At 42.9% G+C, this 27,457-nt stretch overlaps 1 protein-coding gene across 2 annotated transcripts in view; it reads left to right on the top strand.

The window, feature by feature from the left end:
* Positions 1-27,457, top strand: part of EVA1A (eva-1 homolog A (C. elegans)) — a 223,705-nt gene that overhangs the window by 89,010 nt on the left and 107,238 nt on the right. For both annotated transcript variants that reach the window (XM_014958183.1, XM_014958182.1), the window contains exon 5: positions 10,732-10,875. In XM_014958183.1, the coding sequence (XP_014813669.1) occupies positions 10,732-10,875 (144 nt within the window). The remainder of the gene's footprint in view (positions 1-10,731; positions 10,876-27,457) is intronic.

Here is a 27,457-nt window from a genome sequence, read left to right as displayed (position 1 = left end):
TTGAATGCCTTGGGAACTCTGAAAAGCTCCTAAAGGAATTTGACCTTATTTCTAACTCTCTTAATAAAGCCTCCACTTTGCTGGCAGCATGTGCAGAGACAATGCACAGAACATAGGGAGGTCTCTGGGGAAAGGGTTATTCGCAAGCAACAAACCATTAATATCCCTCAGCCCAGTGAGCCCTTTGCCCCTTTATCGTGCTGTTTACAGCTGCCTCTGCCTGCATCTCTGGGCGACTTCTTTATAGCAAGAGAAGCCAATTTAAAAAAAATAGCCTTTTCCTACTTGTATCTGAGTGGAAGGTAATGATCTAATTAGGAGACTGAGGAGGAAGAACTTGGATGTAAAGCAATTACCTGTTTTATCACTTAGTGGATTGACATCCTTGATCATATTCAGGGCACCTGACATGTTCACATATACATTTTTATGGTCGCTACCTCCCTGAACCACAGCGAGTGAGATGGACGCAGCCGACCTCTAGCATCAGGATCCAGGTCTCCTTCTCAAGGACCCTGTCTCTCTCCATCACGTATACAAAGAGCCCACAGCAATTAAACTCCTCATCTGGGTAGAAGGAATCTGGGCTTGGTTTCGGATTCGGTGCAGGATCGTGGGAACTCTGGCTCCAAAGCCTGGCTTTGGGTCGTGGTGCGTGGGTTAAGCTGAGCAGTCTGCTGAGGAGTGAAGTGTCCTTCTTACTTAACATACAAGTTCTCCCCGGTGCCTCTGTAGGGGGAAAATGGATGTGTTTACAAAGCCCTGAGGAAACTCAGATGGTCAGTGGCACTCTCTAACTCACTGGATCTGATAACTCAGGAGCAGAGGATTGAGTTCAGCAAAGGAGCCTGTGCCTTAGGTGCTCGTTCCCTGGCATTTTTCATTTTGATGCAGTGACAGAAGGTGATCCAACCCAGTTTGTTTTGATTTCCTCCTCTTAATGCAGATGTATATATGACTTGAACCAGAGCCTTCACAGTCCCTCATATAAATATTTACTACACCATGTAAACAATGGGCCCTTCTAGTTTGGTTATCTGTGATCAGATCTAGAATGTGCGTAAGTATGAAATACATGCAGTAAAAAATATCCATTTTATTCCATGGTACATGTTTCTGTTCCTGCCAACACAAGAGCTGGTTTTAAGAGACCGCTGCCCCTCCAGCCACGCATTTCTGGCTCTCTTCCGCCTCACCATCCATGACCATTTTCCATCCTGCCTTTCCATCAGTACGACTTTGTGGCTGTGCTCTAATCTTGATCTTAACCGAAATGCTTAAAAATAAAAGGCCTCCAAACGGTGGAGCTGGAGCAATGAAGGGGTAATAACCTGTGGCACTGATGGGGGAGACAGGGTATTGGCTGAAATCTGTTCTGGTCAGATAATGCTGCGTAGCACAGCCTGTCCTTCAACACATCTGAGTGCTTGTGGCTGAAACGCTCTCATGCTACATCCTGATTTCCCCATACGGGAGATGAGGGCCTTTAAAAGGGCTGCAAGGCTGGGTTTGTGGGATGAGCAGCAGATGTGGGAGGGAGCCAGACCATGTCTTTCTTCTCTAACGTGCACACCAGGCTTCCAGAGCGCGCCTGCCTGTAGGTGTGACTCTATGTGCATTTGATTTACATTCAGTGCAGAAACTGCTTTATTATGTGTATAGCTGATGATTAAGAACATGTTTTTAGAGGCCAATCTGTTTGTATGAAAAAAAAAACCCCCACAAGTATCCAAGTTTGAAGGCTAAATAAATATCAGTTGCTGTTTAATTCATATATAATACCTTATTAAATTTAAATTGAAATGAAATTCTCATTCAGAATGCTGTTAAAATGGGACAATGCCTGCTTTCAGAAAGTTGTTTTTCAATGTTAGATACTTTGCGTGTTTCACTTTTTGTCTCAAAACACCAGGAGGTAATTAAAATCACTTTACAGCTGTTTCTAGAAACTCAAACTATTGTTGGATTCCATGGAGTCATAAAAAATGATTTATATGAAGTTGGGTTTATATGCACACAATGGCTATTTTTTAGAAAAAAAAATATGAAAGAAACCATTCAAATTTGCTTCTGGGCAAGATCTTTCTCAAAGCCAAGGTTCAGCTTGGTTTTAAAAAAGTTGTTTACAGGGGAGTATGACCCCATGCAGTGGTTGTAAATAAAAATTCTGAAAGCAGTAACTTAAATAGCACTAGCAGGCTCTGTGGTGATATTGGTATGATATTTGAGGAAGTAAAGTGGTTATTTGTATCAGTAGTATCAACTTCTTTAGTAGCTGATCTTATAAAAGATGCCTATCGCCCAACTATTAGTTAAAAGCAAACCTGAATATAATCCTAAGAATAAAAGGTAAGAATCTAAAAGATTTAAATCTGTAGCATCTCAATTTATTTCCTCGGAGTTACTCTGAATGAAAACCAGTGTAACTTGTTCAGAACTGATAAAAGTTCCTCTTAAAATAACTTGGGTGTCACTCAAGAGTATTACAAAATTACCGTGATGGTGAATGCCGAGCCTGAGAAACAGAGGTGATGGGAAACCTGCAAGGCTGCGAGCACACCGTGCTTTATTTTGGGAACCCAGGGCAAGCAGTGACTTGCAGATTGTGTCAGCTGGGTAGTCTCTTAAAAAAAGTGGGCCAGTCCCACAGGCTTCCAAAGTTCAGACCTTGCTTCAGCCGAGGTGTAGGCACTTGTTGAGCTCTACCCGTGTTCAGGAAGGTACTTTTGTTGGGCTACAATGAATAGGAAGGACAGATGAGCTCAGGGACTTCACAGAGCAGTGGATGCATGGAGTACACCATCCCTGCCTTCTACTAAGTGAAGCAAAAGCTCTTAGCTGCTTTGCTTTTTTATCTTGAATGCCTTACGGCCCACAGTCAACTCTTCTCTGCTGCAAATTAAATAATAAAATTTTACTGTCATTGCCAGACCAAAGCTGCTTTGTTCTCTGAGGCTTCTTGGAGCCAAGTTTGAAGCTGTCCTCAGATTCTCACTTTAGCCCCCAAACCTGCAAAATGTTATTACTTTGCTCAACTTTGCACACTCTGAGTCAGTCTCTGCAAAACTGGAGTCTCATGTGTTTTATATAAGTTTCAGTTCCAGATACAAAGGTGATAAGACGATTTGAGTTCAAGTTAATAAACAAAGTGTTTCTAAATGTGACTATAGCATTTATAATTAAACCAGCAATCAATCCTTTGGTTGCAGTGTCTAGATGTGATTGGTTTCTTTTAAGATCATTTTCTCTTTTCTGGCCTACTGCTGAAGTTTCCAAAGTTTTATGAAGTGCGTGGTGAGTAATTTTTCTGCCTTGTTCATTAAAACGTACTTTTTAATGTAAAGCTGGCCTTCTCTGCACATCCTTCTAATGTTTGGATATAGATTTCTTTTTCAGCCAGCTGCTTGCAGTGATGTTGTGCAAGACATAGACACCGTATGAAGCTGCACCAATGTGAAGTTCTCTGCTGCTCTATGTAATAATGATGATGGCATTTTATATCAGGAACCCAGCTCAATACCAACGTATCCAGCACTGCCAAAGCAAAAACCAAATAGAAAGTCCCTCAGACGTTAAAGTTCACAGAAAAAGAAACAGCACACTGGGTCTGAAGCTGTTGTGGGGGAGGTAGACTCTTCTTGGCCTCAAGGTTGACCGGGAGATGTTGGAGCATCTTTCTGACTCTGTTCTGCACAACATCAGGTAATACTTGTAGCACAGCTGGTGAGCAAGGACCTGGGAAACCAGAGCTGATGTGTGGGCCAAAGCCCCAGTGATACTTCCCCACCAGTCCTGACTGCAAATCCTTTCCCACAGGCCAGTGGCTTATCAAGCAAAATATCTCCTGCGTCTGTGCTTACAGCTCAGAAGTGCTTTTAACAGTCTCTTATAAAAAAAAAAAAAAATTATTTCCCCACTTGAAGAGGGTTTTCTTGTGCTTGGAACAGTGTGCAGGTTTTGTGAAGCCTGTTCTGTTCTGGCATCCAAACCAGCAGCCGTTTAATAGTTTTGGGTCTCTGCTCCTGAGCTTTCCTCTTCGCATGTCTGCTTCTGGGTCTTTTCTTGTTTAAGGGTTGTCTTTTGTTTTCCTCAATTGGTCTTCACATTGGCTGATCTTGAAGGCTAACTATCTGTAGTTTGGCTTTCTCCCTCGTTTTCCACACTTCCCCTGATTCTAAAACCGACTCACTTCTTGTGTCCTCAGTAGAGGCTTATGTGCCACAGTGAGGAAGAGATCTGTTGCCCCCAGCTGAAACTGTGTGACGGTGCTATGCTGATAAACAAATTACCTCCCCAGCATGCTTACTGTAGAGAGAAAGTGGACAAAGCCCATCTTTATTAACTCTCTTCTGCACTAGCTTTTAAAGAGAACAGCAAAGTTAATGGGCATGGGCTAAGCTGCAAATGCCTGGGGTTTGATATACTGCACGTGGTGCAGACTGGCTCATCAATACTCTATGGAGACATCCTTCACAGGCTGCTAGGATGGCTGATTTAGCAGCTGAAGCAAAGGCTCAGACACCTCCAGCAGCTGTCACTTTATGAAGGAGCTGAACTTTGTATCAACTGCAGCTAATGGAGCATCTTTAAAATAAATGAGAAACCATCCGAGAGCAGAAGGGGAACTTTCTTCCCTCCTCTTGATGATAGAAATTCTCTTGCACAATGAAGCAGTTTTGAGTCACTTCTAGGTACAGTGTGAAGGAATTTGGGCATTGGCTTCACCTGGAAGGTAGGAGTTACTTTCTTGCTGTTTACGTCCTTCTTGCCCTTCCATCAAAGTTTGCTTTCTCTTTTGGCAGATGAGTGGGAAACCACGGCGCTGATTCAGACATCTGTCAGATTCCTTTGCAGGAACTAAATTTCTCTCCTTTTAGTTAATTGACTCCTGCATCTTCCATCTTTCATTCTGTCCTCCCTGTTTCATAGCTCTCAGCAAGAAACTTTTCCTGTTTTATTCTTTAGTAAGAAATTGTGCTGCAAGTTTTGGAGAAAAATCCTGACCTCTGTTTGGGAGGAGTTTCCTCCTAGAGCTGTTACTTGTTTCTAAATGACTCCCCTCAAGGGAATATTTATCTTAAGTTTTTCCTTTCACCTGCTCCTCAAAAGATAGCAAGGAAAGCCAGGGTTCTGCTGACTGTTTTAGTCAGAGATGTAGGTCTGCTCTAATACCTTTACACGAAGCCAAAATGTGGTACAGAATTAATCTCTTGATCAGATAACATCAGTCCTCTTCTAGTTCCTAATCACTTACCTCACATGCACTGCTAGAAATAGTATTTTAGGCAGTGATTCTCTTTCTGAAGCCTTTAATCAGAGCCAATCATTTGGTCCATTTGATACTTCAAGGTCTTATACTTTATTGATTGAAAAAAATAGAATGAGTGCTCCAATTTTTGTGATAAATTCATGGACTTAGAGAGAGTGCATCCTCTGGCAAGTGGGTGTACTTTTCTTCTTGGGCTGTTTTTCTTTTTTCCAAGTGCACACATGTGATTCTTATGTGGAATAAGGGCATATAGGACTACTATGCAAAGAGGCTATAGAGATTAGTGATGGAAGAGAGATCCGATGGCCAGATGAAACAGTAATTATTACTGTGAGCAGTGAGAGAGTGCCAACAATCGTCTGGTCTATGAAGAAGAGGATGAATTGGCTTTTTCTCTAGTCTTGACAAAACAGACAGTAACAAGATGATTTTCATGCCCTGCTGCTTTTCTAGTCCCACAGGCAGCCTCTGGCAAACCACTACCTGACAGCCTTACAGCACGCTAAGAGACACACGTATGGGTCCTGCTTGCTCTGGACAGCCTGCCTTGTCTGTGCAGTGCAGGAACCTGCCTTTGGAGGCCCAGCGTGGATGTGGCAGATGAATTTGATCACAAGGTTAACAGATGCACAGATATTCCTGAGCATCTGGCACATGCCCCACTTCCCTGTGGGATTAGTCACCCATCTCGAAACTAGGTGTCTAAATCTGTTTGTGGATCCATCTGTGATGACTGCTGCCTTGGAAGAGGCTCCGATCTCCTCCAGAGCGTCTATGAGTTACCATAATGCAAAAGTCAAACTGCTTGGAAACATTCTTTCAAACCCAGAGAGGTTTTACAAGCAAAAGCAGCAACTTAGGGCTTGGATTTCAGGTTTGGATGTGTCACCCTTATTGGAGAAAAACAAGTAACAGTGAGTAACCAAAGTAACGGATGTGATTAATAGGCTTTGGCTCCAATTTCTTTTTTTCACCAGGAAGAGGTAATAAAGAAATAGTCATGCTGGGAAGCAGCCTTAAACTGACTAAAGCCCATTCATTGTGGTGAGCTTGATGATATGGACATTACATCACAGAGACTGATTCCAGTTTTAAAGCCAATGCTCTCTGCAAGCTGTGGCTGGTGAAATCCTCCAGCATGGCTTTGTTGCCATCTGATTTGGGTTTTCAGCCTGTCAGAGACTTGGCTGATAAAGACAGTAGATCTGGGAATATTATCATACTAAATGTAGCTGGTAAGATGAATTACCTACTGAGGGCTTAGACTAAGAGTTGTGAAATGAAGCTGGCCAGCAGCCTGCATTTGTGGGGTGATCCTGCAAAAGAGAATTCACCTTATACCGGGAGCAAGGGTGGGGGGACGTGCAACTTCTAGAAGGTGGGGCCAGGAGTAAAGAGGATAAAGTGAGCTGATCCCACTCGCCCCTAAACCCAAACTTTGGTTTAAAATACCCTATTCCAAAAGCGCAGCTGATATCTTTAAACACTTTAACATGTGGAAGTTTCACCGTAGCCAGGATTCATATTTGCTCTTTGGCAGTGTGCTGAAGCAATCCAAGACTAATGAAAGCCGAGGGCAACTCTGGCCCAACCTGTGTGAGTGGGCTCTCTATCATCTGTGAGGTCTTAAAGTGGTTTTTATTGCTCTGCTGTGGGATTTGAGCTATGTGGGCTTTAAAAGGTTCTTGGCAGGGGCCTGGCTCTGCTGAACAGTACTTACGTGAGACTTAGGGATGTGGTGTTGGCATCTGTGATTGTCCTTCTCCGTATCTCTGATACATGGGATCACTTGTTTGTCACTAACATCAGGAGGGTGTTTCATGTAACATCTGCAGTTTGCATTTAGCAAGAAAACAAGGAGCAAAAGAAAAGGGGTGTAGCCCTGATTGAGCGTGCTACCTGGTGCAACAAGAGTGCAAATCTTATCTTCCTTTTCTGAGGACCTGGAAGATGTGAATTTGGCCAGCTGCAGGGAACCATAGCCCAACTCTGCTCTACCACATTGCTGGGCTTGGCTTCCCTGCATCTTTTTGATAGGCTAACTGCATGATTTATGGATAAGAGACCTTCTGTTTTCTTGTCTCTGTGAACTCTGGGAATGGGCACCTGGAGGTGAAAACTTCTGACCTGGAATCACCTCCTGAATCACCTCCAATATACTTGGAGATCTTGCTTCAACCCAGCTCCCTAAGGACCTGTTTACATCTGGAAGTTAAATTACCTAAATGCACTTGCTAACAGCCAACAGGAGTGATGTTGAGTGTTTTGATACTCCTGAGACATGAGGGTAAAAGAAAATACCATGTTGTCCCTTCTAGAGCTCTGAATGACATGGTGGTGTCTGTGATTTATGAGGGCCCTGTGTCACGTCTCAGATGTATTATTGACATCTTCAGTGCTAGTTAGGGAGGGGATAAAGATGCTTGAATATGAAATTTTGGCATCCAGCTAAATGACCTCCTTATCACAAATTCTTTGAAGGGTATAAGGGAGACGGTCCCATTTGGAGGCTTTGATTGCTGGTTATGTGGAGGATGAATGTATTGAGAGATCATAAAAATCAAGAGGGAAGACCAAGCTAATTTCAGTATCTGTATAGTCCTCCCTCGAACTCGAATTGCTGGCTGCTTGCCCTGGCATCTACGGGAATGCAGGAGGCATTTATGCTTAGGAGTTGTGTGGAGGAAAACATGGAAAATTCCCTGTTGTGACAAAAAGGAAGTCTTTGAAGCTAATACTTTGTCAAATGTTGTCCATAGAATCCATTTCTTTTTTTTTCAGGGCTGGAAGAATATGATTGATTCCAAGAGATTAGCTCAGGCCTTGCCATGGGGAAAATGAGAAGAGTGTTTGGATTTACCATGTGGTAGGCCAGGGAGGCTGCCTGAAAATTGGCGATTGGGACTAGCCCTGTTATATCTCAGACTGTATTACCTGTTTGGGGTAATGCCAGTGGGCAAAATAATCCTGAGGAACAGGGTAGCACTTGAACAAGGAGGATAATGGTGTGTCCAGATTTGAACCCTATTTGGTTTCCTAGTGCAGATGGTGCTGCTAAAGTCAGTGTGGATGGAGACCGAAGCCTGCTCAGAACTGCACAAGAGGAATGAGGTCATTGATACCAAGACATGACTGGTGATGGCTAGAAAAGGTGGTGATGTTAGCGTGAGGGTATAGGACAGACAGAACTCCTAGGAGCGTTTCCAATGTGCTGAATCTACAGGTCTGGCACCTGAAGACTCAGTCCAGCTTGTGAAGCTGGAGGGCAGAGTCTGGTTTCTTACTGCTCATTCCTTCACGAGGAGTGTCTCAAAGGCTGAACATCTCTGGTGACGATGTATGGTGTGTACTGGGTAATTCCCCAGCCTCCCAGGGAGGTGGTGTGCTCCTGGGGGGAGTGAGGGCCCTGTGCAGACAGCCGTGGGATGCTGTCTGTTTTGCCTGAGAACAATAACAAAGAAAAAGAATAGGCGCCCTCCGTGAAATCCTGTGCAGTGGTTGGATTTGATGAGTTTCTCAAACTGGACATTTGACAAAAAGACAATAAGGCAGAATTGCTGCATGCCAGATGTTTCTACTGGAACCTCTGACACTCGTTGGATCAAAAATCCCCTAAGGAAGTTTGGGTGGTTCAGTATGAAAATGCTCACATGGGGCCCTGTTCTTTTGTCATTTGCAGCATGAGAAATAAAATCCTGCCTTTGGTTTGAGAAAAAAAGGCATGTTGCCCTCTAGGCTGTTTTCTCTGGCTTTCCTGTGTCTCTTATGGCTTCTGTTGTTGTGCTTGTTCTTGCATTCAATACCTTTTGGGGTTCATTTTCCCTTTCCGTGCCTCCTGATTAGTGACCAAAGGAGTTTGTATTCCTTTTTAGCAGCAGGTTACAGTTGAAGAAATATCTTCTTGTCAACTTCCTCTTGTGCTTGGCCCTGGCTGGTCAGTGAAAGCAAATTACAAGTCTAGCCCCTAAAAGTTTGAGAACTTGTCTGCAAAAATCATTTTCACCTTTGCTGAGGAAACGAGCACAAACTACTTGACAGAAAATAATAATGGGGAAAACGGAACGGAACAGAATAGAATAGAATAGAATAGAATAGAATAGAATAGAATAGAATATTTAAGTTGGAAGGGACCTAAAGCAATCATCTAGTCCAACTGATGACCTGACCACTTCAGGGCTCACCAAAAGTTAAAGCATGTTATTAAGGGCATTGCCCAAATGCCTCTTAACCACTGACAGGCCTGGGGCATTGACCACCTCTCTAAGAAGTCTGTCCCAGTGTCTGACCACCCTCTTGGTAAAGAAATGTTTCCTAATGTCCAGTTTTGAACCATGCCTGTGTGTCCTATCACTGGATCCCAGGGAAGAGAGATCAGCACTTCGCTCTCCATGTCCCTGCCTCAGGAAGCTGTAAATATTTACCTTTAGAGCTTTGCATATTTTAAAGTCCTGAGTATGACATTTCTACTTGTATGTAATAAACACCATTAACAGAATATTTGTACTTAGATAGTAAATGATAACATTATAATTATTTGACCTCATAGTAACCCTCATTAGACTCAGAAATACATCATCTTCTAAGAGCAGACACTGATCACCTCTGTCTGCAGAAAGGGGCCCGAGATGGTGACTTAAGACAACTTTCTTGGACATAACAAAGGCTAAAAAAGCCTACTGAAACTCTCCCTATCTCTGCCCCTCAAAATGAAACAAATAAAACCTGGAAAAAATCGACACACCTGAATCAAATCAGAGTTTTACCCTTCCCTAAAAAGATCAGTGTCCATCTCCCTTATACCCATGAGGTGGGAATTTGCTAATATCTTTGCAAGTTAATGTCATCAGTTGCATTATCAGACAGGTAAATAATTCTACAAGCATTCCATATGAATATTATAACTGTAGCATTAACACATTTTTCTGTTCCTATGACAGTCTCTTAGTTTAATGGGGAACCTTGTAATGTTTCTGGATAAATTCATTGGAGTAAGACTCCTGAGATCTGAGTCTTTTTCCATGCTCTGCACTGATTTGCTGTTGTTGGTCTATTTACTTTTCTAGACTTTGTTTCTCCATTAAAGTGAAAGTATTGATACCTGTCTTAAAGTCTTTTCAGACATTTCTAGAATAAATGCCAGGTTGAGAAGGAATTATTTTTATTAAGGAGAGCCTTTTCCCTTTGAAAACAAGCCATCTTTTATTGGCACCCTTTTTCTATGGGTATATGAGGGTTTCTGATTCTTCAGTGTTCTTTTTGGTAATTCCCTTCCATTGATTTACAATTTATTAGAGGAGTTTGAGGGTCAGATACGCCTTCCCATGTAAACACAAAAATTTTGAAATACTCATGGAAAGTTCATATGTATGTGTTCTCACGGTCTGCATCTGCTCATTTTTTTCAGGCAATTTCTGGTGTGAATGGACAAATATTCACAAATAGGTTTCCTTTTTCCCTTTTAGAGTGTCAGTCAGCTACTGCTCTCCAACTCATGATCAAGCGCTGTCACGGAAAAAGAAGCTGCAGCATATATGCCAGCACCTATGAATTTGGAGATCCTTGTTACCCGGGCATCCGGAAGCATCTTAATGTCATCTACACCTGTGGTGAGCCACAAAATTATCTTAATTTATTTCTCGTTGGGGTATGTGTTTGATGAACAGTGGTGTGTAAGAATAACAGGACTTATAATCGTACATAAAAAGTTGTTGTATTTCCAGATGGCTCATGGTGATTCTTATTTGGTCAACAAGGGAAAGCTTTGTGGATCACCCGAGTGGTTTAATTCTGTCTTTTTTTCGACTCGTTGGCTTGATAGAAAAAGCAAAAAATGCGGAAATGATATTTTGTTAACCCATTCAACACTGCCTCTGCATGGCAGGAAAATCTGGTGGTGAAATCAATTGACTCAGTTGCTGCTTATATCCTGAATGTTTGCATCCTGCCCGTTCACTTGACTGCAGCAACATTGTGGTCGTCAGTGGGATCCTCTTTGCTTTGTTCTGTATTTCTGTTTGTGTGGTAGAATAAACCAATCACCAATCCATCCTCATCCATGGCGTTAGTAAGAAATCACTCCCAAAATCTTCAGGTGAACATTGCAACATTTTCCTGACAAAATATTGTTGTTTGGAAAAAACCCCAAACCAAACAGTTGGGAGCTTAAGTCACAGCACTGAGCAGACACTGTGCTCCCACTTGACTAGTCATCTTGTTTTGCAACAGAGAAAAGAATGTTCCTCTCTGAACTCTGTGGTATGAAAACAACATCAGGTCTGTTGTCTTCCACTGATGACATTTTGGTCATTTGTAGCTGGTATATCTGAAAATATTTGCTTGAGGGTTTTGTTTATATAGCTGTTGCTGAGGAACAGCTCAATTTCTCTCCGTTCCTTTCTACGTCAACCTGGAAGAGGAAATTCTGGTTCTATTTTGGATCTGCTGATGCTGTTTTGATGGCTGAGCATGTGGGAAGGAGGTGCTGGCTGTGTCTTCAGGCTACAACAGGTCTGTAGGTCAATCTCTGTGTATAGTTGCAGGGTGCAGAGCCTGGTAGTTGGTATTTGAGATGGATTCACTGTGGTGTTTCATATATTATGTCACTTTTCCTGTAAAGAGACTGGAGAGAAGCTTGTCCTCATGGGGATTTGATGGAAACCAAAGCAATACAGTGAAACAGGAGCTTCATAACTCAAAAATAACTCAACTCAAAAAACAACTCAAAACCCAAACAGAGCCTCATGATGTAGTTCCAAGAGGATATCTCCTTCAAAGGCCCCACAGCCTTATTCTGGCATTGTGGTCCTGGTCCCAAAGTCCACCACAAAAGACATTCATGATCTCTTAATCTGACCTTAACTTGCTTAGTCATAGCCTAACTGCATCAGGAAATGAGTTGTGCTTGAGAGCACAAAATGGCATGCTTTGCTTTTTAGTGGGTGAAATCTGCCTCATCCTTTGAGGTGGCCATGGCTCCTTTTCAGAATCATGATCTCACATGTCTCTCAGCTGGATTTTGTGTTCATCAAACACATATTTCTCCCCTCAAACAGCAAAATCCTTCAAAATGTGAAAACCAAATAAACAAGAAATGAAATTCCAGTCCCATGTGCTTGTGTCAGACTGAAGTAAATCCTGGCATTCTTTTAAAAGAAATGATAAAACCAAGCAATTTGATGTTCTTATGGTTTAGAGAACAATTGAAATGTAGGAACTTCCTGTTGGGTATCTCTTTGTTTCAGGTTTCCATAAGGCTGCATGCATTGTTGCTCCTGGCACAGTGTTCTCCTACTTTCACAAAACCGGTGGGAGTGAAAGGGGACAAGCTTTGACTGACAAAGGTGACTGCACTCTTCTGTGACCTGTATCTAGACACTTACCCCTGTTCTCCACCTCTTGCAGTTGGAAACACTCAATCCCTGGAGCTCAGGATGCCGCCTTGCTGCTCTTCACTGGAGAGCAGTGGAAGACGCAAGGTGAACCTGGCATAGCTTGGAAAGCATGATGGGTGTACAAAATGGGTTTCTCTGAGCATCACTGCAGCCTTTATTGCTGCTGCTTCAAATAAGTGACTTCATCACTCCCTGAGATCAAGCACTGCATTCAGTCTGCTCTTTTCTGTCACCCCCTGGCTGCCAGGCTGTGGCAGGAGTGTCCTGCTGTGGTTCAGCAGCTTGGACCACGTCAGTAGTATCACCTGGAGAAAAACTGTGATGTGTCCTTAGCCAGTGTTACCAACCCACTGTGCTGCTTCAGAAGAGGTGGTGAGAGACACATACCAGTGGCAGCGTGGGCAGGAGGGACTTCAGGCAGACATTTCCCCATGTGATTATGGGGACAGGGCAGCTGAACTCTGCTCTTGGTGCTAAAGCGTGGGCAGGGCTGGAAAGAGAAAAAAACGTCTTCTACTAATAACGAAAAAAAAATAATCTGTTGAAGGAGTAGTTTAGGAGATAACAAAAAATAGTATTAATTGAAAGCTCATGTGTTGTTACCAGAAATGACAGCCCTTTTGCTGAGGTGGACTTTGTGACAGGCATTAATGCTGGTGTTGGCTGTGTAGAGCCATGACTAGTGAAGATCTAGTGAGGTGACTTATCTCCCAGTCCTGGCAGGAGAACATCTGCAGGTGTCTCTCAGGTCAGCGCATACAGATTGTTCTTCTCTGGTTTGACAGGAGGAGCTGAGCTCTGTCCTGGATCTCTGAGAGGTAAATGGATGAGGCAACAGCTTTGGTTTCTTTAAGCCATGTCCAAATTTCTTGGAGGTTCATTCCTTCAGCCCCTGTGTTTTATTGGACATGAGAATTCCTGCCAGATGTACCCAATTTCGTTGTAAGTAAAGGTCATCGTCTAACACTAACAGCAGTGGTTTTTTTGAATAATTTGTTGTAATTATTCCAGCCAGGGGGAGTCTCTCAAGTCAGCAGTTCTCCGTATCATATTATATCTCTTTGCATCTTGCTTTAAATGACTATTGGCATCACTTTGCTGAGAGGGAAATGCTACAAGTTAGCGTGTATGTACGAGATGATTGAAACAAGCAAGTCAGCGGCAGCCCCACACGATAGCGATCTCTCGTGTGTCCCATTAGCCCAGCCAAGGAAACAGATCAAAAATCCTCCAACCCAAAAACATTCCAAACCTGACCCTTGGCAGAAGCTGAAATACTAAATTTTGGCCCAGAGCCAGGTTTAGCGAATGGGACGATGTGGAAGGTGGGATTTTCCAGTGTGTGGGTCCCATTACTGTGTTAATAAATACATTAATTATTCCTTTAAAAGGAAAAGGCAAGTTAATTCTGGAAAAGCACATAAGACATGGCAAGATTGCTTTCTCCGTGTGGGAGCTGTAACTAGAGGGAGATATAAAAAATTTAGCACTGTCTTTTCTTTAAAATACCCTGAAACTCTTAGATGGTAACAGCAAATAAAAGAGTATTAATGCAACTGGGAAAAACAGTGCAATAGAGACTTAATAGAAGTATTTCTATCTTTCTTTCTCTTCTGCCCCCCAACCACCACCCCCATCTCCCATTCTTTCTCCTTCTTTAGTATAAAGCATTGTATTTGTGGTATCTGTGGGTAGCTTGCTGGTGGTTTTGTACTTGCTGATAAAAGTTACTGTGCTCCTGACCTTTTCCTTTTTCTTAATTGTCCACTTATTACCTTCAAAGACTCCCTTTAATTCTCTAGATCTCTTTCTTCTCTAGTGCACTAGACTTGTTTTTTTGGCCTCTGTTGAAGTCCTAACTCAGCAATGTATTAAAGGAAGTGTTTAAGTGTGTGCTTTATTTTAAGACCCAGGCATAAATACCATGAAAGTTAAATATTTTCTCAAATGCTTCCTTGAGAGGGGATGAGGGGCTTGTCTGTGTGTAAAGAGAAACCTTATTCTTAGCACTGAAAGTCAAGGGAGCAATCCAGAGCGCCTGCTGTCCCGACAGACCTGGCTCCCTGGGCAGTCAATGGAGGCTGTAAATGTAAAACCTCTGCTATTCTTTAAATACAGGCATTGGTCAGAAATGGCCTGATGATAAAAAAAAAAAATAAATCAAAAAACGATGGGGATTGTGAATTTCTTTGTGTCTAGGCATGTTGCAGTGGGTTGGCTGTCAGTCCTGATCACTGGTGACATTTTAATGCCTTTGTTGGACATACGTTGGACCAAACAGAGGGAATGTTGCCTTGGATGTATTTTTGATGTGACTATCCATCGTGTGTTTGCATGTGTGTGTGCCTTCTGCTTGATCCATTCTTGATGGAAAGGGGTCATTGGACTGAGAGCTAATGAACTGCCATGGTAACTCATAAATTGCTTGGAAAATCCTGCAGTTCTGCCACATTAATAATCCTGCCATCCTGCTTTACAAGGCAGTAAGGTGAGTCCCAGAGGCCAAGTACTTCACATCCTGATGAGACAACTGGGCAGGTAAAGGATAAAACCTGAGTGCAGAGACAGCAGCTATTGTTCCACAGTGTCTAATGATGCTGGGAGACCAAGTGGGGTCAATGAAGTGTGGGAGAGATGCTCTGGGGTGATGGAGATGTGCTGACCTTTGCTTTCTCTGAGCACTTGAGAACCAGTCTGGCCTTCTCCAAAATGTTGGGTTTAAATAAATATTCTATGACGTTGGACTCCAGGCAGGGTCTATGTTAGACAAGAGAGCTCTGAGGTGGATGCCCTCACGATGGTGATGAGGAGGGAGGCTGAAGAGCTGCACAAATTCTCTCCTGTCATCTTGAAGGGACTGTGCTCTAGTCCATTAGCTCCTGTGCAGTAAATCTATCAACGCCTCAGGCTGGGTGACTGTAATGGTCCCTTTTGTTCTTAAAATTTATGAATTCATTAATGCAGAGAACGTATTTTTATCACTGCAGAAAGCTTTCTATAAAAAAGCAATTTCTATAAAAAGCAATGTCCAAAATCTGAAAAAAAAAAAAAAATAAAAAAAGAAAAAGAACAATTCTAGACTTCCAAGAAAAAAGAAAAGCATTTTGACTCTTTAGAAACAGGTCAATGCAGACAGAGCCTTGCTAGAGAGTGACAGGCACAGAAAATGTGATGCAGACTTCCTTTCTTCAAGAGTTGAAATAAAATAGATGTTTACAAACAAGTGAACATGTTAGGCAACCTAGCTCTAGGGATATTAAGCCGAATATATAATGTTTGTTAATGTCTGTTTCACCAGGATTCTTGTGTCAAACTCTCAAGCAGCTCACAGACATGAAGGTTTTAAATTCATGGCCACATAGTTTGACTTCCCAAATAAATAAAGAACAGAATAATGATATAATATACTTCCATTATGCAGTTACTTTCAATATTAAAAATTTCAATTCAGAGATGGTTTGGGATGTCTCTTCAAATGCCATGTCTTATTTTCCTAAGAGAATAGAAATTAGTCCAGTAATTTTTGTATAAAGCCTGTCATTCTGTTCAAGCTCTAGTGTATTTTTTAAAAAATAATGAGTGCAAATAATGAAAAATTCATGAAGTGGGATTCATCTGACCAAGTGTAGACACATGAGCTACAGAGATTTATAGTGTAGACATTCCCATCCGAGAAAAATTCCTTTTACAGGTAATGGAGAGGAACAGCTGCTTTTGAAGCACAAATCATCTCATCCTAAAGTAGATGCCTGAAAGAGATGAGCTGCATATTTGAAGTGACAGTTCTCCTGTACTGACTATAAAGGGAGCTTCTGGTGCTTAGCTGAGATACTGTTATCTACATGTAGGACCTCTACAATGTGGACACCTACATCTGGTTATGTGGCTTTCAACCACTGTGTTCTTACAAAGATGATCCTTTTGCTCAAAATTATCACTGCCATATAATGATAATACCAGTGTTTTCTCCTTACGTTTACTGGTTTCCACTATCACTGTTTGACTGGATCTCCAAATAACATAGATTTATCTGTGTAAGAGATGAATGTGATGGTTACTGAAGTTCTTAAGGGGGATTTCTTCCTCTGGACCTTAAGAAATTATCTGTAACCGGACAGGAGTGTTAGCGCTGAAAAAGTTCTCAAATAGCAGCTTGGTGTCTTGCACCCCAGCTCAGGATTATATCAGACTCTCCCGGCTTGGGTTTGGAGAATAATTTTCTTGATAATTGGAGTTGAGTGGGATTGAGGCCCACTTCCTGCATTTCACCTTTATAAATTCCCATGATATCTCTAGGAACTAGGATGGGGTTGATAGCTTTGTGGTCTTCTTTGACTGGCTTTCATGTTTTTATTCTTTTGGTCTTTTGTTCTCAAGGTCAGATTTGTTGTAGGCTGTCAGGGACTGCAGCTGGTGGTATGGCAGAGGGGGCAGAGTAGATCTTCATCGGTGCCATAGCATCTGTTGCCTGTTCCTGCAAGCAAATGGACTTGTTGAACCTCATCCCAGAATTTTACGCATTTTCATCCAGGGGAAGGAAAAGCAAGGAGCTTGTTTCTCCTTTCAGAAAATTAGACCTCACTTTCAGAAATACTCATACTTCACAGAACCTGTTAAAAAAGCATGTGGCCATGGAACTAAAGACTGCACCATGATGGGTAAGCACAAAAGACATTTTCCAACTTTGTCATCTTTGGTGAAGTTGTCGTAAAAATTTTTGTGAATGCAGTTTCTTGGATCTTAGAGAGAATCAAAGGAAACTCCTCAGTCAGCAAGGCTCATATAATTTGGATTCATGGCTCAGATCTGTTGGAGATCATGGATTCCCTGAGGGAAAAGGCAAGATGTCATCTCTTTTGCTAACCAGTGCTAAAGTGAGTGGGGCATGTGCTTTACGAATGGGTTAATAACAGACACTGTAGTAGCCCTGCCATCCTACATCAAGGAGGAATATGCTATAGAACCAAAGAACTGTTTGGGTTTCATGTTAGTGACTACACAAAAATGTGAAACGTGAATGACGTGGCACAACCCGATTAGTTTTAAGATGAAGGTTGGTAAATCAGGCAACTGGAAGCTGTCATCATGCTGCTTCTGTTTGTCTTTGCTTACTGGAGAGCTCACTGTAGCTTGATCTGAATCACACATCCAGAAGAGTCTGAACACGTCTAGCCTGGCTGGTCCAGACAGAGCAACTCTTCATTACCAGGACAGAATGAGCCTGTGTCTGACATAGATTAGGGTAAATAAATATTCCGAGGAAGCAGAGCTCTGCATCTCAGGTGGAGGAGGAGCAGGTAATGCTGTCACCTCAAAGGAAGGGCTTGAAAGCCCTTTGATTCTTGCAGAGAAGAAATGGAGACCTGGAGATAAAAATCATTGCCTTGGGGATGGGGAGGAAGGAAGATGGGGTTGGAGGAAGCAGAGAGGGAGTTCAAAGGACAACTTTTATGATGATCCTAAGCAGAATGAGCTGCCTTACAATTAGGTAAGCTTTGCAAGCCTGCTGCTGTGGTCCTCTACCTCTGCCATTACTGGGAAATATATAGAGCTTCTACTATGGAAAAAAGGATGAGTCCCATAAAGAGTTAGCTCTGCAACACCTGACACCCACTGTTCACAAGGTGTGTGCACCTGAGGCCTTTATTCCTTTATCTCTGGGGTTTTTTTTTGTTTGTTTGTTTTGTTTTGTTTTAGTTGTTAAGGACCATTGTTAAGGCCTAAATGTCACAGGGAAGCTCATCAGGTTCCTGTTGAGTGTAAGGAACTGCTGCAGGTCATTTTACTCAGGGTCTGTGATGCTCCTGGCATCCAGGGACTGCTGGAGTTAGTCTTGCCGGGATGCAGGGAAGGGTGGTCGGACTGTCGTGGTGGAGCAGGTGATGGCAAGGATGGGAAGGAGGTGGGTGGGATTTTTTTTCATTCTAGTATTACCCCTATACTTTAGAAATTGAATAAATGTTTTAGAATGGACGCAGAGTTTCTATTGTAATAACTGTAATGCTAAACTGTAACGTAACCAAGATTTTTTATGGTGGTTGACAGGCCTTTGAGGTTTCTAAATGGATTTGCTCATGGAATGATTTCCTCTGGCATAAATATGCACATGTCCTGGGGGCTGAACAGGAATCTGCCAACTGGAAAACTGATTTCAGGCCGGGGGTAGATGTGGGGGTCTGCCTAGCTGGCCCTGATTGAATAGGGAGGGCACAGTCTTGAAAGTAGTTGTGATCCATCCATGATTTCATCCCAGAAAAGCAGATCTACCTGAGAATGATTACGCAAGACGGTATCCCAATTTAATATATCTAAAGGAAATCTTTCAGGAAGTCTGGAGAGTGATAACAGGAGCAGAATTAAAGTTACACAGGTTATCTATATGGTGATTTTTTACCTGTAAGTATAACCCTGCTGTCCAGGCTTTTTTCTTTCTTTGACATACTGACTCGCTTAATGGTGTTCTTTTGAAAGTTCTGACCACGAATAAGTGGTTGATATATACTGTTTCATTGTCAGAGGTTACTTTTTTATCTGGGAACCTCATTGACTGGCCTCATTAAATAGGGTTACTGTTGATTCTCCATTCCTGTCGAGACCTGCACAGGTTTCAAATATAGTAATTAACAGTAATGTTGCCAGGTATGAGTCTTCTTTACTGAGAAGGCGGTAGGCAGCCCGTCTGCCAGCCGCTTTCATGCCGGAGACTGCAGGCTATAGGCAGAGGAATGTCTCAGCAATGAATGGCTGACCCTTCATTCAGTGATCACCCTAACTCCTCCTAATTGAGGCTAATGCCAAAAGCATTGACACCTTGATGCTAACTCATTAGTGCCTGGAGGCTACAGGAGATTGCTGACAGCTCAGTGAAACACTAATTAGATTAAATTTAAAGGGAGGGTTTGACACCGTGGCCAATTAAGATAAATTTGCATGGATCACGTATATATTTGCCTTTCCTTTTTCAAAATGTATCAAGACAATGCCATTCCCTTGCACCGCTTATAGAAGGATTCCCAGCTGGTGTCTTTCTGTGAGCATGTGGACATTTCTCTGCTGGGCACGTACCACAACCCTGTTGTTTTCTAGCTGCCCTCTCTTCTCTTCCTCCACTTCAGTGCAAACAGGAAATTCTCTGGGATTTGGAAAATTCTTGTTTCTGGCCATGAAAAGAGAACTGGAAGAGCCGGACTGAGAAGGGAAATTAATAGCAATTTTGTGAAAGCCCCAAAGATGCAAATATATGTGACCTTCGTGATGGTGTCCCTTAGTACAATTGGGGTTTGTGAGCTGCTGCTGAAATAGAGTAACAGTAACGGCCACTCAGGGGTGTCTCTAGCCCACTGATGAAAGGTACATGGGCATCAAATGTGTATTTAATTGCTGGCAAGTGCAGTAATGATTTACACAATATTGCCATGCCTACAGTCCTCAGCAAGGACTGTCCTGTTGTGCAACTTATTAAGAAACAGTCCCCACTATGAGTAATTTAGTGGTTACATAGGCAGGGCCAGGCAGACTTTGGGAGAAAGTATTAGTCTCATTTTACGCATGGAGACAACATTTACACAAGGGTTTGTGTCATTGGAGCTGAACCTAAGATCTATCAACATAATGCCTTACCTGTGTATGCCTCTCCCTACCCACCAGCTTATCAAGGTATATATTCTGTGGTGACTTTGTTAGACAAATACATCCATGCTTTGTTCTCCAGGTGGACTTTTCACTGTGCCGTGTTTCCTGCCTAATCCTTTCTCACATGAGATGAAAAGAAAGCATCAGGATGTGGCGAGATAATTTCAATATTTTTTTTTTTCCTGTTTTGAAACTGAGCTGTGGCTCTCCATAGCCAAACCCAGGAGTGAGGGTTCCTCCATAGCAGGCAGCCATTAACTTCCCCTGCCCTGCACGCACCAGGAGGGGACGAGGACACTCTGCCTTATATGACTTAAGTGATTTATAACAGCCAAATGGTGGCCAACCTAGGTCTCTTTTGTCATGTGTCACTATAGAGTATTTCTGTTGTTCCAGTTCAAGTTCTTGGCTGAGAGAGGCAAAACAATAGTAGGGCATAGAGGCTGACAAATCCATGTCTTCCCATTAGCCAGGAGCACTCCCAGCACCATTTTACCCTTCAGTGGTATAACAGAAGTCCAGATAACCACTCTTTTCCCTCACTTTGGACATTTTCTTGCATTCCTGCTTGATCTCTGAGGCCCAAGGCATGGGACCTCATATTTTATCTTCTAGCTATATGGAGATCCTGGAATGGACTTTTACAGTCTTGATGTCTGATTGTCCCTTCACTGGTGCTTGGAGATGGGGATGCCAGTGAGGCATTTAAGAGTAAAGACCCCCAAAAAGTTCCTTAGATAGTATGTGCTCAGCACAGATGGCCTTTTGGGGGACACATCTGTTACAGTGGGGAGGAGATTATAATGGGAGTTACATCCCAGCAGCCTTGACCTTCAAGAAACCTTCCTAAACGTTCAGCAGGCATCTACTTTTCCTACCTCCTTTCCGTGACTTCCATTGATTCAAAGTGTATGCACCCAAACAGTTAATGCCCCTTCAGACAGACCCTTCAAATACTGTTGACAGTGGCTACTTTACGTGTACTGTTTTAGTCATTGTTTAGCTAAGCCATTCATGTTCAGCTCCTTTAATCTTTCCTCATAAATCAACCTGTCCAGTCGCTCAGTTGTCTTTTTGTTGCTCTTTTCCACAATTACCTGCATCTTTTAACAGAAACTGAACAGGCTTATGATTATTTTTCCCCTGAGGGCCAGCAGAGGCTTACAATTTCTTTGCTGGCTATTAGCAACTGCTATTATTTCAGCATTGTGCAGTACCAGCACCACTAACCCAGAAGAAAAGCTGAATCTCTCTCTGGAGTTTCAGTCCCAAATATCCCATTGCTCAGTATTTTGCTTATTTTCCCTCATTGAGGTGAACTGAGCCAAGGAAAGCAGCAATTTCTGAATGTCAGAATAGAGATGCGTTTCTGCACAGGGAATAACAGGACCATGAGGGACAGTATCAGCATCCCTTGCTGGCCAGTTGTGTTCCCAGCCTTACTCATACAAAGGCCTGGGGCCTTAAGGATGACTGATACTGCATTATATGAACAATGAAGCAAATCCTTCTAAATCCCTTTAGAAGATATTTAACTAAATTCCTAACCCATGAGGCCACCCTGGGCTATCTTTTATCTTTAAAAGCCATCTCACAGCTGCCTGCAAAGACTCTGGAGGCTGGTTAATCCAAGCAGATGGACCCCTGGTGTCGATGCCTTCAGGGGAAGGAGTGAAGGAGTGAGGGCAGAGACTTGGAGGTCTCTTTTTTGAATGGGTGTCACTCCATTCGAGTTCAAGCCAAAGCCTCAGGGAGAGGAAGATACCTGGGATGCAGCTCCATCTGGAGTCCAACAGACCTCTTCCCTAGCTGGTCAAAAGTTGCCTCAGCCTGGATGCTTATAGGTCGCAGTGACCCAGGGAGTATGTGTCGAGGACTGGTTTGTAGATGGGACTTGCACTATCTAGTCCCTAAATCATATTTATTTGCTTCAAGGTTTGACGAAATTCTTGTAGAATTTCCTTTTACATGAAAAATACACCTCTTGGAATAGACAAGAAATGCCTTGCTTACAGGGGTACATGAAAAATTAGAAAGAAAATGGATCGACTCATAAAAGGGCAAAACCCCACCATGTTTCTTCCCCCTCCTCCTTATCAACAAGTGTTGCCTCATTATTTTTGGATGGACATGGTAGTTAGCATGGCGCAGTGGATGGGCACTGGCCTAAGGCCAAGAGGCTCTCTTCTTAGACCTGATTTTTGGCACTGGGCTGTCACTTGGTTTCCTCTTGCCTTCTGTGGTGAGGCTACAGGTCCTAGGGCTGATTGCTCAGCATCTGGCACAAGGGAACAGCAGCCTCACCACCTCCCTTGCCGTTTCAGTATATGCATCTAGTGCAGATGTGAGCGTACAGACAAGATGAGTCTCTGCTTTCAGTGCCTACAGTTGCTGTCGAACTTTATTGATGTGAAGCTTTGGAAAGATCAGGTGTAACTCGTGCCTGACATATCCATTGTTGCCACCATAATTCGCTCAGTCATGAATTCAACAACTGTCTCACGTTTATCTTTCTTTTTTTTTTTCTTCTGTATTATCATTGTAATCCTTATGAAAAATAACAGTATTAAATTCTCTTCTCCCCTGTGGTTTTTCAGTGAAAAAACCCAAACCATCCAGGATTTATCCCAGGACTACATACTAACCCACATTTTTTAACGTGCTGTATATTGATCAAAGAGTCTGACGACTGCTGTGTGAAAGCTGTACCTGGTTCCCACAAGTAAGAAAGGCAAATTTTCTCCTCTGTGCTATTACAGATTATCAAAACCTTCTGCAGATGCCTTAGGTATCCGTGAAGAATGAAGTATAGGGTGTCAGTGCTGTGATGTGGCTCTTTTCTGAGTGGACTGAGCCACCTAGTAAATTGGAGTTGGAACATGTGTAATGTAAATTTTCTGTCAGATGTTTCTTAGCCTATTACAGTATTAACAAACAAATGGATTTTCTTTCCTTCCTCACCTCATCATTCTTTTTCCCCCAAGTTACGCTTAATTAAAAATGAGGGTGCCTTTGACAGTAAAGAAAATGAAATGGGGAAGGCACAAATATTGGTTTGTATTTTTTGTTTTTCTTTCCTTCCTGTTCCCATTCAGGGTTGTCAGGCTAGTGATTTTCTCTTAAGCAGCACTTAGGCATATGCATATGTTTGCATTTAATTTCCAGATGGGGAGGCAAGCTTCTAATAACAGAGCAAGTTGTTGCTTTATAGATCTGGATGACTGACTTACCTTCCTTTTGCAGCTGGCCAAGAAACTGCACCCCATACCCCGGGATGCTGACACACTCATGCCTGAGCCAGGCTTTTTGACTTTCAAGCTGGACTGGTGCAAGAAGTGATTTTTACCTGTCCCAGGCTGCAACAAGGTTCACCAGCTCTTTACATATGTGAGGCTGGCTCGCTCTTGAATTCAGGATCATACGAACTGCTTTACTTTTTGGCATGCTGGCTCTTTGTAAATGTGTTTCCTGAAGTCTCGAGCAGATAGGTTTTATTGAAGGAAATGTGTTTAATCATTAGCAGTGACATTTTGGTTAAGGGAAAAATACTTTCCTAAGTGAAGGGACATGTAATGATTCCTCTGTTTCTCTGTAAGCGCTCCTCTGCAGACTTCTTGGAGGGAACACCATGTCTCTTGCTGTGTCTCAGGTGTCTTGTCCTGGCTTGGTGAGTTGTGTTTTCCTGAGGGACCTTACCAGGTGAGTCATAGATCTCAGTGTAGCTGAGTCCAGCCTACAGATGCTTTTGAAGTTCAAGACTAAAGGTTTGGACTAGCAGTGGATGCAATCTTGAGTGTAAGTAGAGGGATGGAGTACTGAGTGCATAGACATATTGATCTGGATAGGAATGCAGTTGCAAATAGGTATGTTATTAAACACTCTCTAATGCTGACCAGATGTAGCCATCTACACTATAATCAGCTACATATGGGCTGGATATTCTGGCCTCCCTTTGTAGTCAGTATATGAAAAGAAATAGGCATTTCTAGGTTGCAGTTAATCTCATTTTCAAGTAGGTATCTCAGTTACCTTACAAGTGCTTATTTCTCTCTTCTGTTTTTAAACAAACCCATGGTGACCACACCAAGTGTGAATATCTGCATTGTCAACATCTAAAGTTAGGTCCGGTAATTCTTACCTTGAATGTGTTTTCTACAAAATTACTTATTTTCAACAACTATTTGTCATTACTTTCCTGAGTCTTCAACAGTCATGATGTTTAAATGAAGTTCTAGCACCTTGTTGATTGCAAGTTTACTAAACTGTTTCAAATCTTTTTCTTTTTAAACTTACTAGTCTTTGACCGTTTCATATCTTATTACTTTTTAAAGACAAAAATTCAGTATGTAGTTCAATAATATCTGCTTTCGGGAAGTAATGTCCCTTCTGAAGGGTTCTTATTCTTCAGTGGGTTTGTACCTAAGTTTGCAGGATGGGATTCAGGTTTTGATTCTGATGATACAGAATGTAGTTGTGTTGAGGTCAATGAGATATCGAAGCTCCTGCTGTAGCCCGTGAGCCAAGAAAACTTGGTTTTGTACTGACTAGGTACCTAGAGCTAAGTTGCCCTTGTATATGCACATGATGATATTGTGTTATTTCTAGGTCTTGCCTAACATTTGCATACCCTGTCTTTGATGTTTCAGCCTAGGGCTCTTCAAAAGCACTGGACACTTATGTTTAACTGGATCATGGGTATTTGACCAGCTGAATTGTTCTCAGACTGTGAAGACCAGATCAGCGTTAATAATAATGGTAATTCACACACCTAATACCCACGATGACATTTGCATTGCAGACACCGAAATGCGGGTGTCCGAATCCAGTGCTGAATCTCCAACTTTTTGTCACTGAGCAAGGATGAAACCCTGGGAAGGGTTTATTTTTTTCTAAGGGATGTGGTGGTCCTAATATAGTTTCATTGCTCTGGCAGCTGTCCCTGTGGAGGACAGCAAGAATGCAAAAGAGGGAAGGCTAGTGTTGCTATTTATTTCTTGGTTTTAGCCATCTTTGAAAACAACAGATCCCAAAAATGGACATGGCAGTGTTATCCTTCTTATGCCACAGAAGAGCAAAGAGCCTCTTCTCTATTTTGAGACATCAAAGCAATCCATGTCCTTCTGAAGGGCATTTCCTTTTCCCAGTTAGTGATAAAAGAAAAACTTTCCCATTCTTTTTATTTCAGTGGAAACTTACCCAGCTCAGAAACAAGGGTTTGGGGCTAGGGATAGAGTCTTTAATATGGGAAAAAAAATCTCCTGGTGATGTTTATACTCTGTAGTAACACAGAGTGCTCTGGCAGGTCCATATTTTGCACACCAGCTCTGTGGGATATTTGTCCACACAAAAGCAACTGGGGTAACACCAGCAGAGCTGTAGCACCTCCATAACCCTCCTGTCTTCTGACTGCCTGGCTGTCCTGTGGGCACACTGGGCTGCCAGGGTGCAGCTCACCACGGCATGGCCTCATGTGTCTGGAGGTGTTTTACCCCAATAGCCTTATTCAAGCATGGGAGGTCCTGCCTGATTTGGAGGAAATGTTCTGGCTGGTTGCTTTGACAACCTGTGTCACCTGGAGAAAGGACCAGAGCCCCTCTGGTGGAGTGAAGACCCCTAGTAACACAGAGGAATTATCTTCTCTTCAGTGAAGGAGAGCATTTAGCGCCTGCAGGTTCCAGCTAGACCCTGCAGCCTGGGAGGCTCTCCAGGGACTCCCCAGCCCTGATCTTGGCAGAAGCTGGCACAACCTCGTTAGAGCCCTTTCCAGCTGGCTCTGAGCCCATCGGCACCATCTGCCAGTGGATGTGTTGCAGTGTGCCACGGCTTGGCCACTCCACTGTCCCTGTACCACAGAGGTATCCTGGGAGCTGGTATTGGTTTGGTGCCCACTTGTAGGAAATTCCTGTGATGGGGGAATCCCCCTGACTTGCAGTGTCTTCTGCTCCCTCTGTGTCTCCCAGGCAGCAGAGAGGGCAGGGGATGAGCTTGAATACATTGAGGAGGCAGCTACGACCTGCCAGGCATCCCCCATGCACCACAACAGACTTTGCTCTGTACCAGTTTGGACATTTAACTGTGTTTGGGAGAAAGTCCCTGTGGGCTACACTTGTGCAGTAAAAATGTTCCCTGGCCCTAAGGGCAAGTGGCAAGACATTTGACCAGAGAAACTCTCTGTATGCAAGCTGCCTGCAGGGAAAAGTCCGCTGGCTGTGCTGTCCCCTGGACCATGTGAGGATGCTGTTTGGGTGGGCACAGGCCAAAATATCTCCGGGAATTTTGTTAGTTACGACATGTATACAATTGTAAGCCAGTGCTTGAGCCCTTTAGTTTATTAATATAGATATGCCCTGGATTTGACCTCCAGAGCAAGGAAGTTTACTGATCATTATTCTTCCAGTCCCTCTTTGTTTATTCTTCAGTCTTTCTGGGATAACAGGCTACTGTATTCAACAGCCTGGCGTACTCAGAAACATCCCTACTCCAGATCAGGACAGTTTTCCTGCTAGAAAGGGCTACGGGGCTCCAGAAAAATCTCTTACAGGGGAAATGTGGAGACAGTCTGGCCCTTGTGTGATGGAGAGTGACTCTTGCCAGGAAACGGCCAGCGAACCCTGAACTTGGGAGCACTTTCTGCCTTGGCTCTAGTGACAGTGGGAGAGCAAGAGAGGGACAGAGGAAAGGGCTGTGCCCTGCTGCTGCAGGGAAGGCCATCCCATTTTTTGCTCTTAGGCTGATCTCAAACACTTTTTTCCAGTTCTTTCTCTTGTTTTTGTTGCCGTAAGGTTGGCAAAGCAAAACCTGCTAATGCCAGTTGTTCCCTTCGCAAACGGAACGTGGCCACTCGGCTGCTCAATGAGTCTCTTCTTCTCCTTTTCCTGGGTTCCCCTTCTCAGGGAGCAGCAGCTGCTCCATGTACCTGGTGCATTCAGGGCAGGAGGATGTCTCTTCTCTGACACTAATGGCATTGCCTGTTTGGAAGGAAAAAGAAGTTGTTGGACAACGTCCACCATCATTTAGATAGGTGGTGGAAACCAAGCTGGGCTAATTTGATAACTTTGAGAAAATACAGGCTCCTCAAACCAGTGTTTCATTTGGACATGTACATTCAAGTAGCATTTAATTTATTTCTTTAATAAAAAAACCACCCAAACCCTAATACTCTTTA

The sequence above is a fragment of the Calidris pugnax genome, unplaced genomic scaffold, assembly GCF_001431845.1.
Source record: "Calidris pugnax isolate Ruff unplaced genomic scaffold, ASM143184v1 scaffold276, whole genome shotgun sequence".
NCBI lineage: Eukaryota > Metazoa > Chordata > Aves > Charadriiformes > Scolopacidae > Calidris > Calidris pugnax.
The sequence above is the reverse complement of the archived record's forward strand: the minus strand, read 5'-3'. Positions and strand labels throughout refer to the sequence as shown.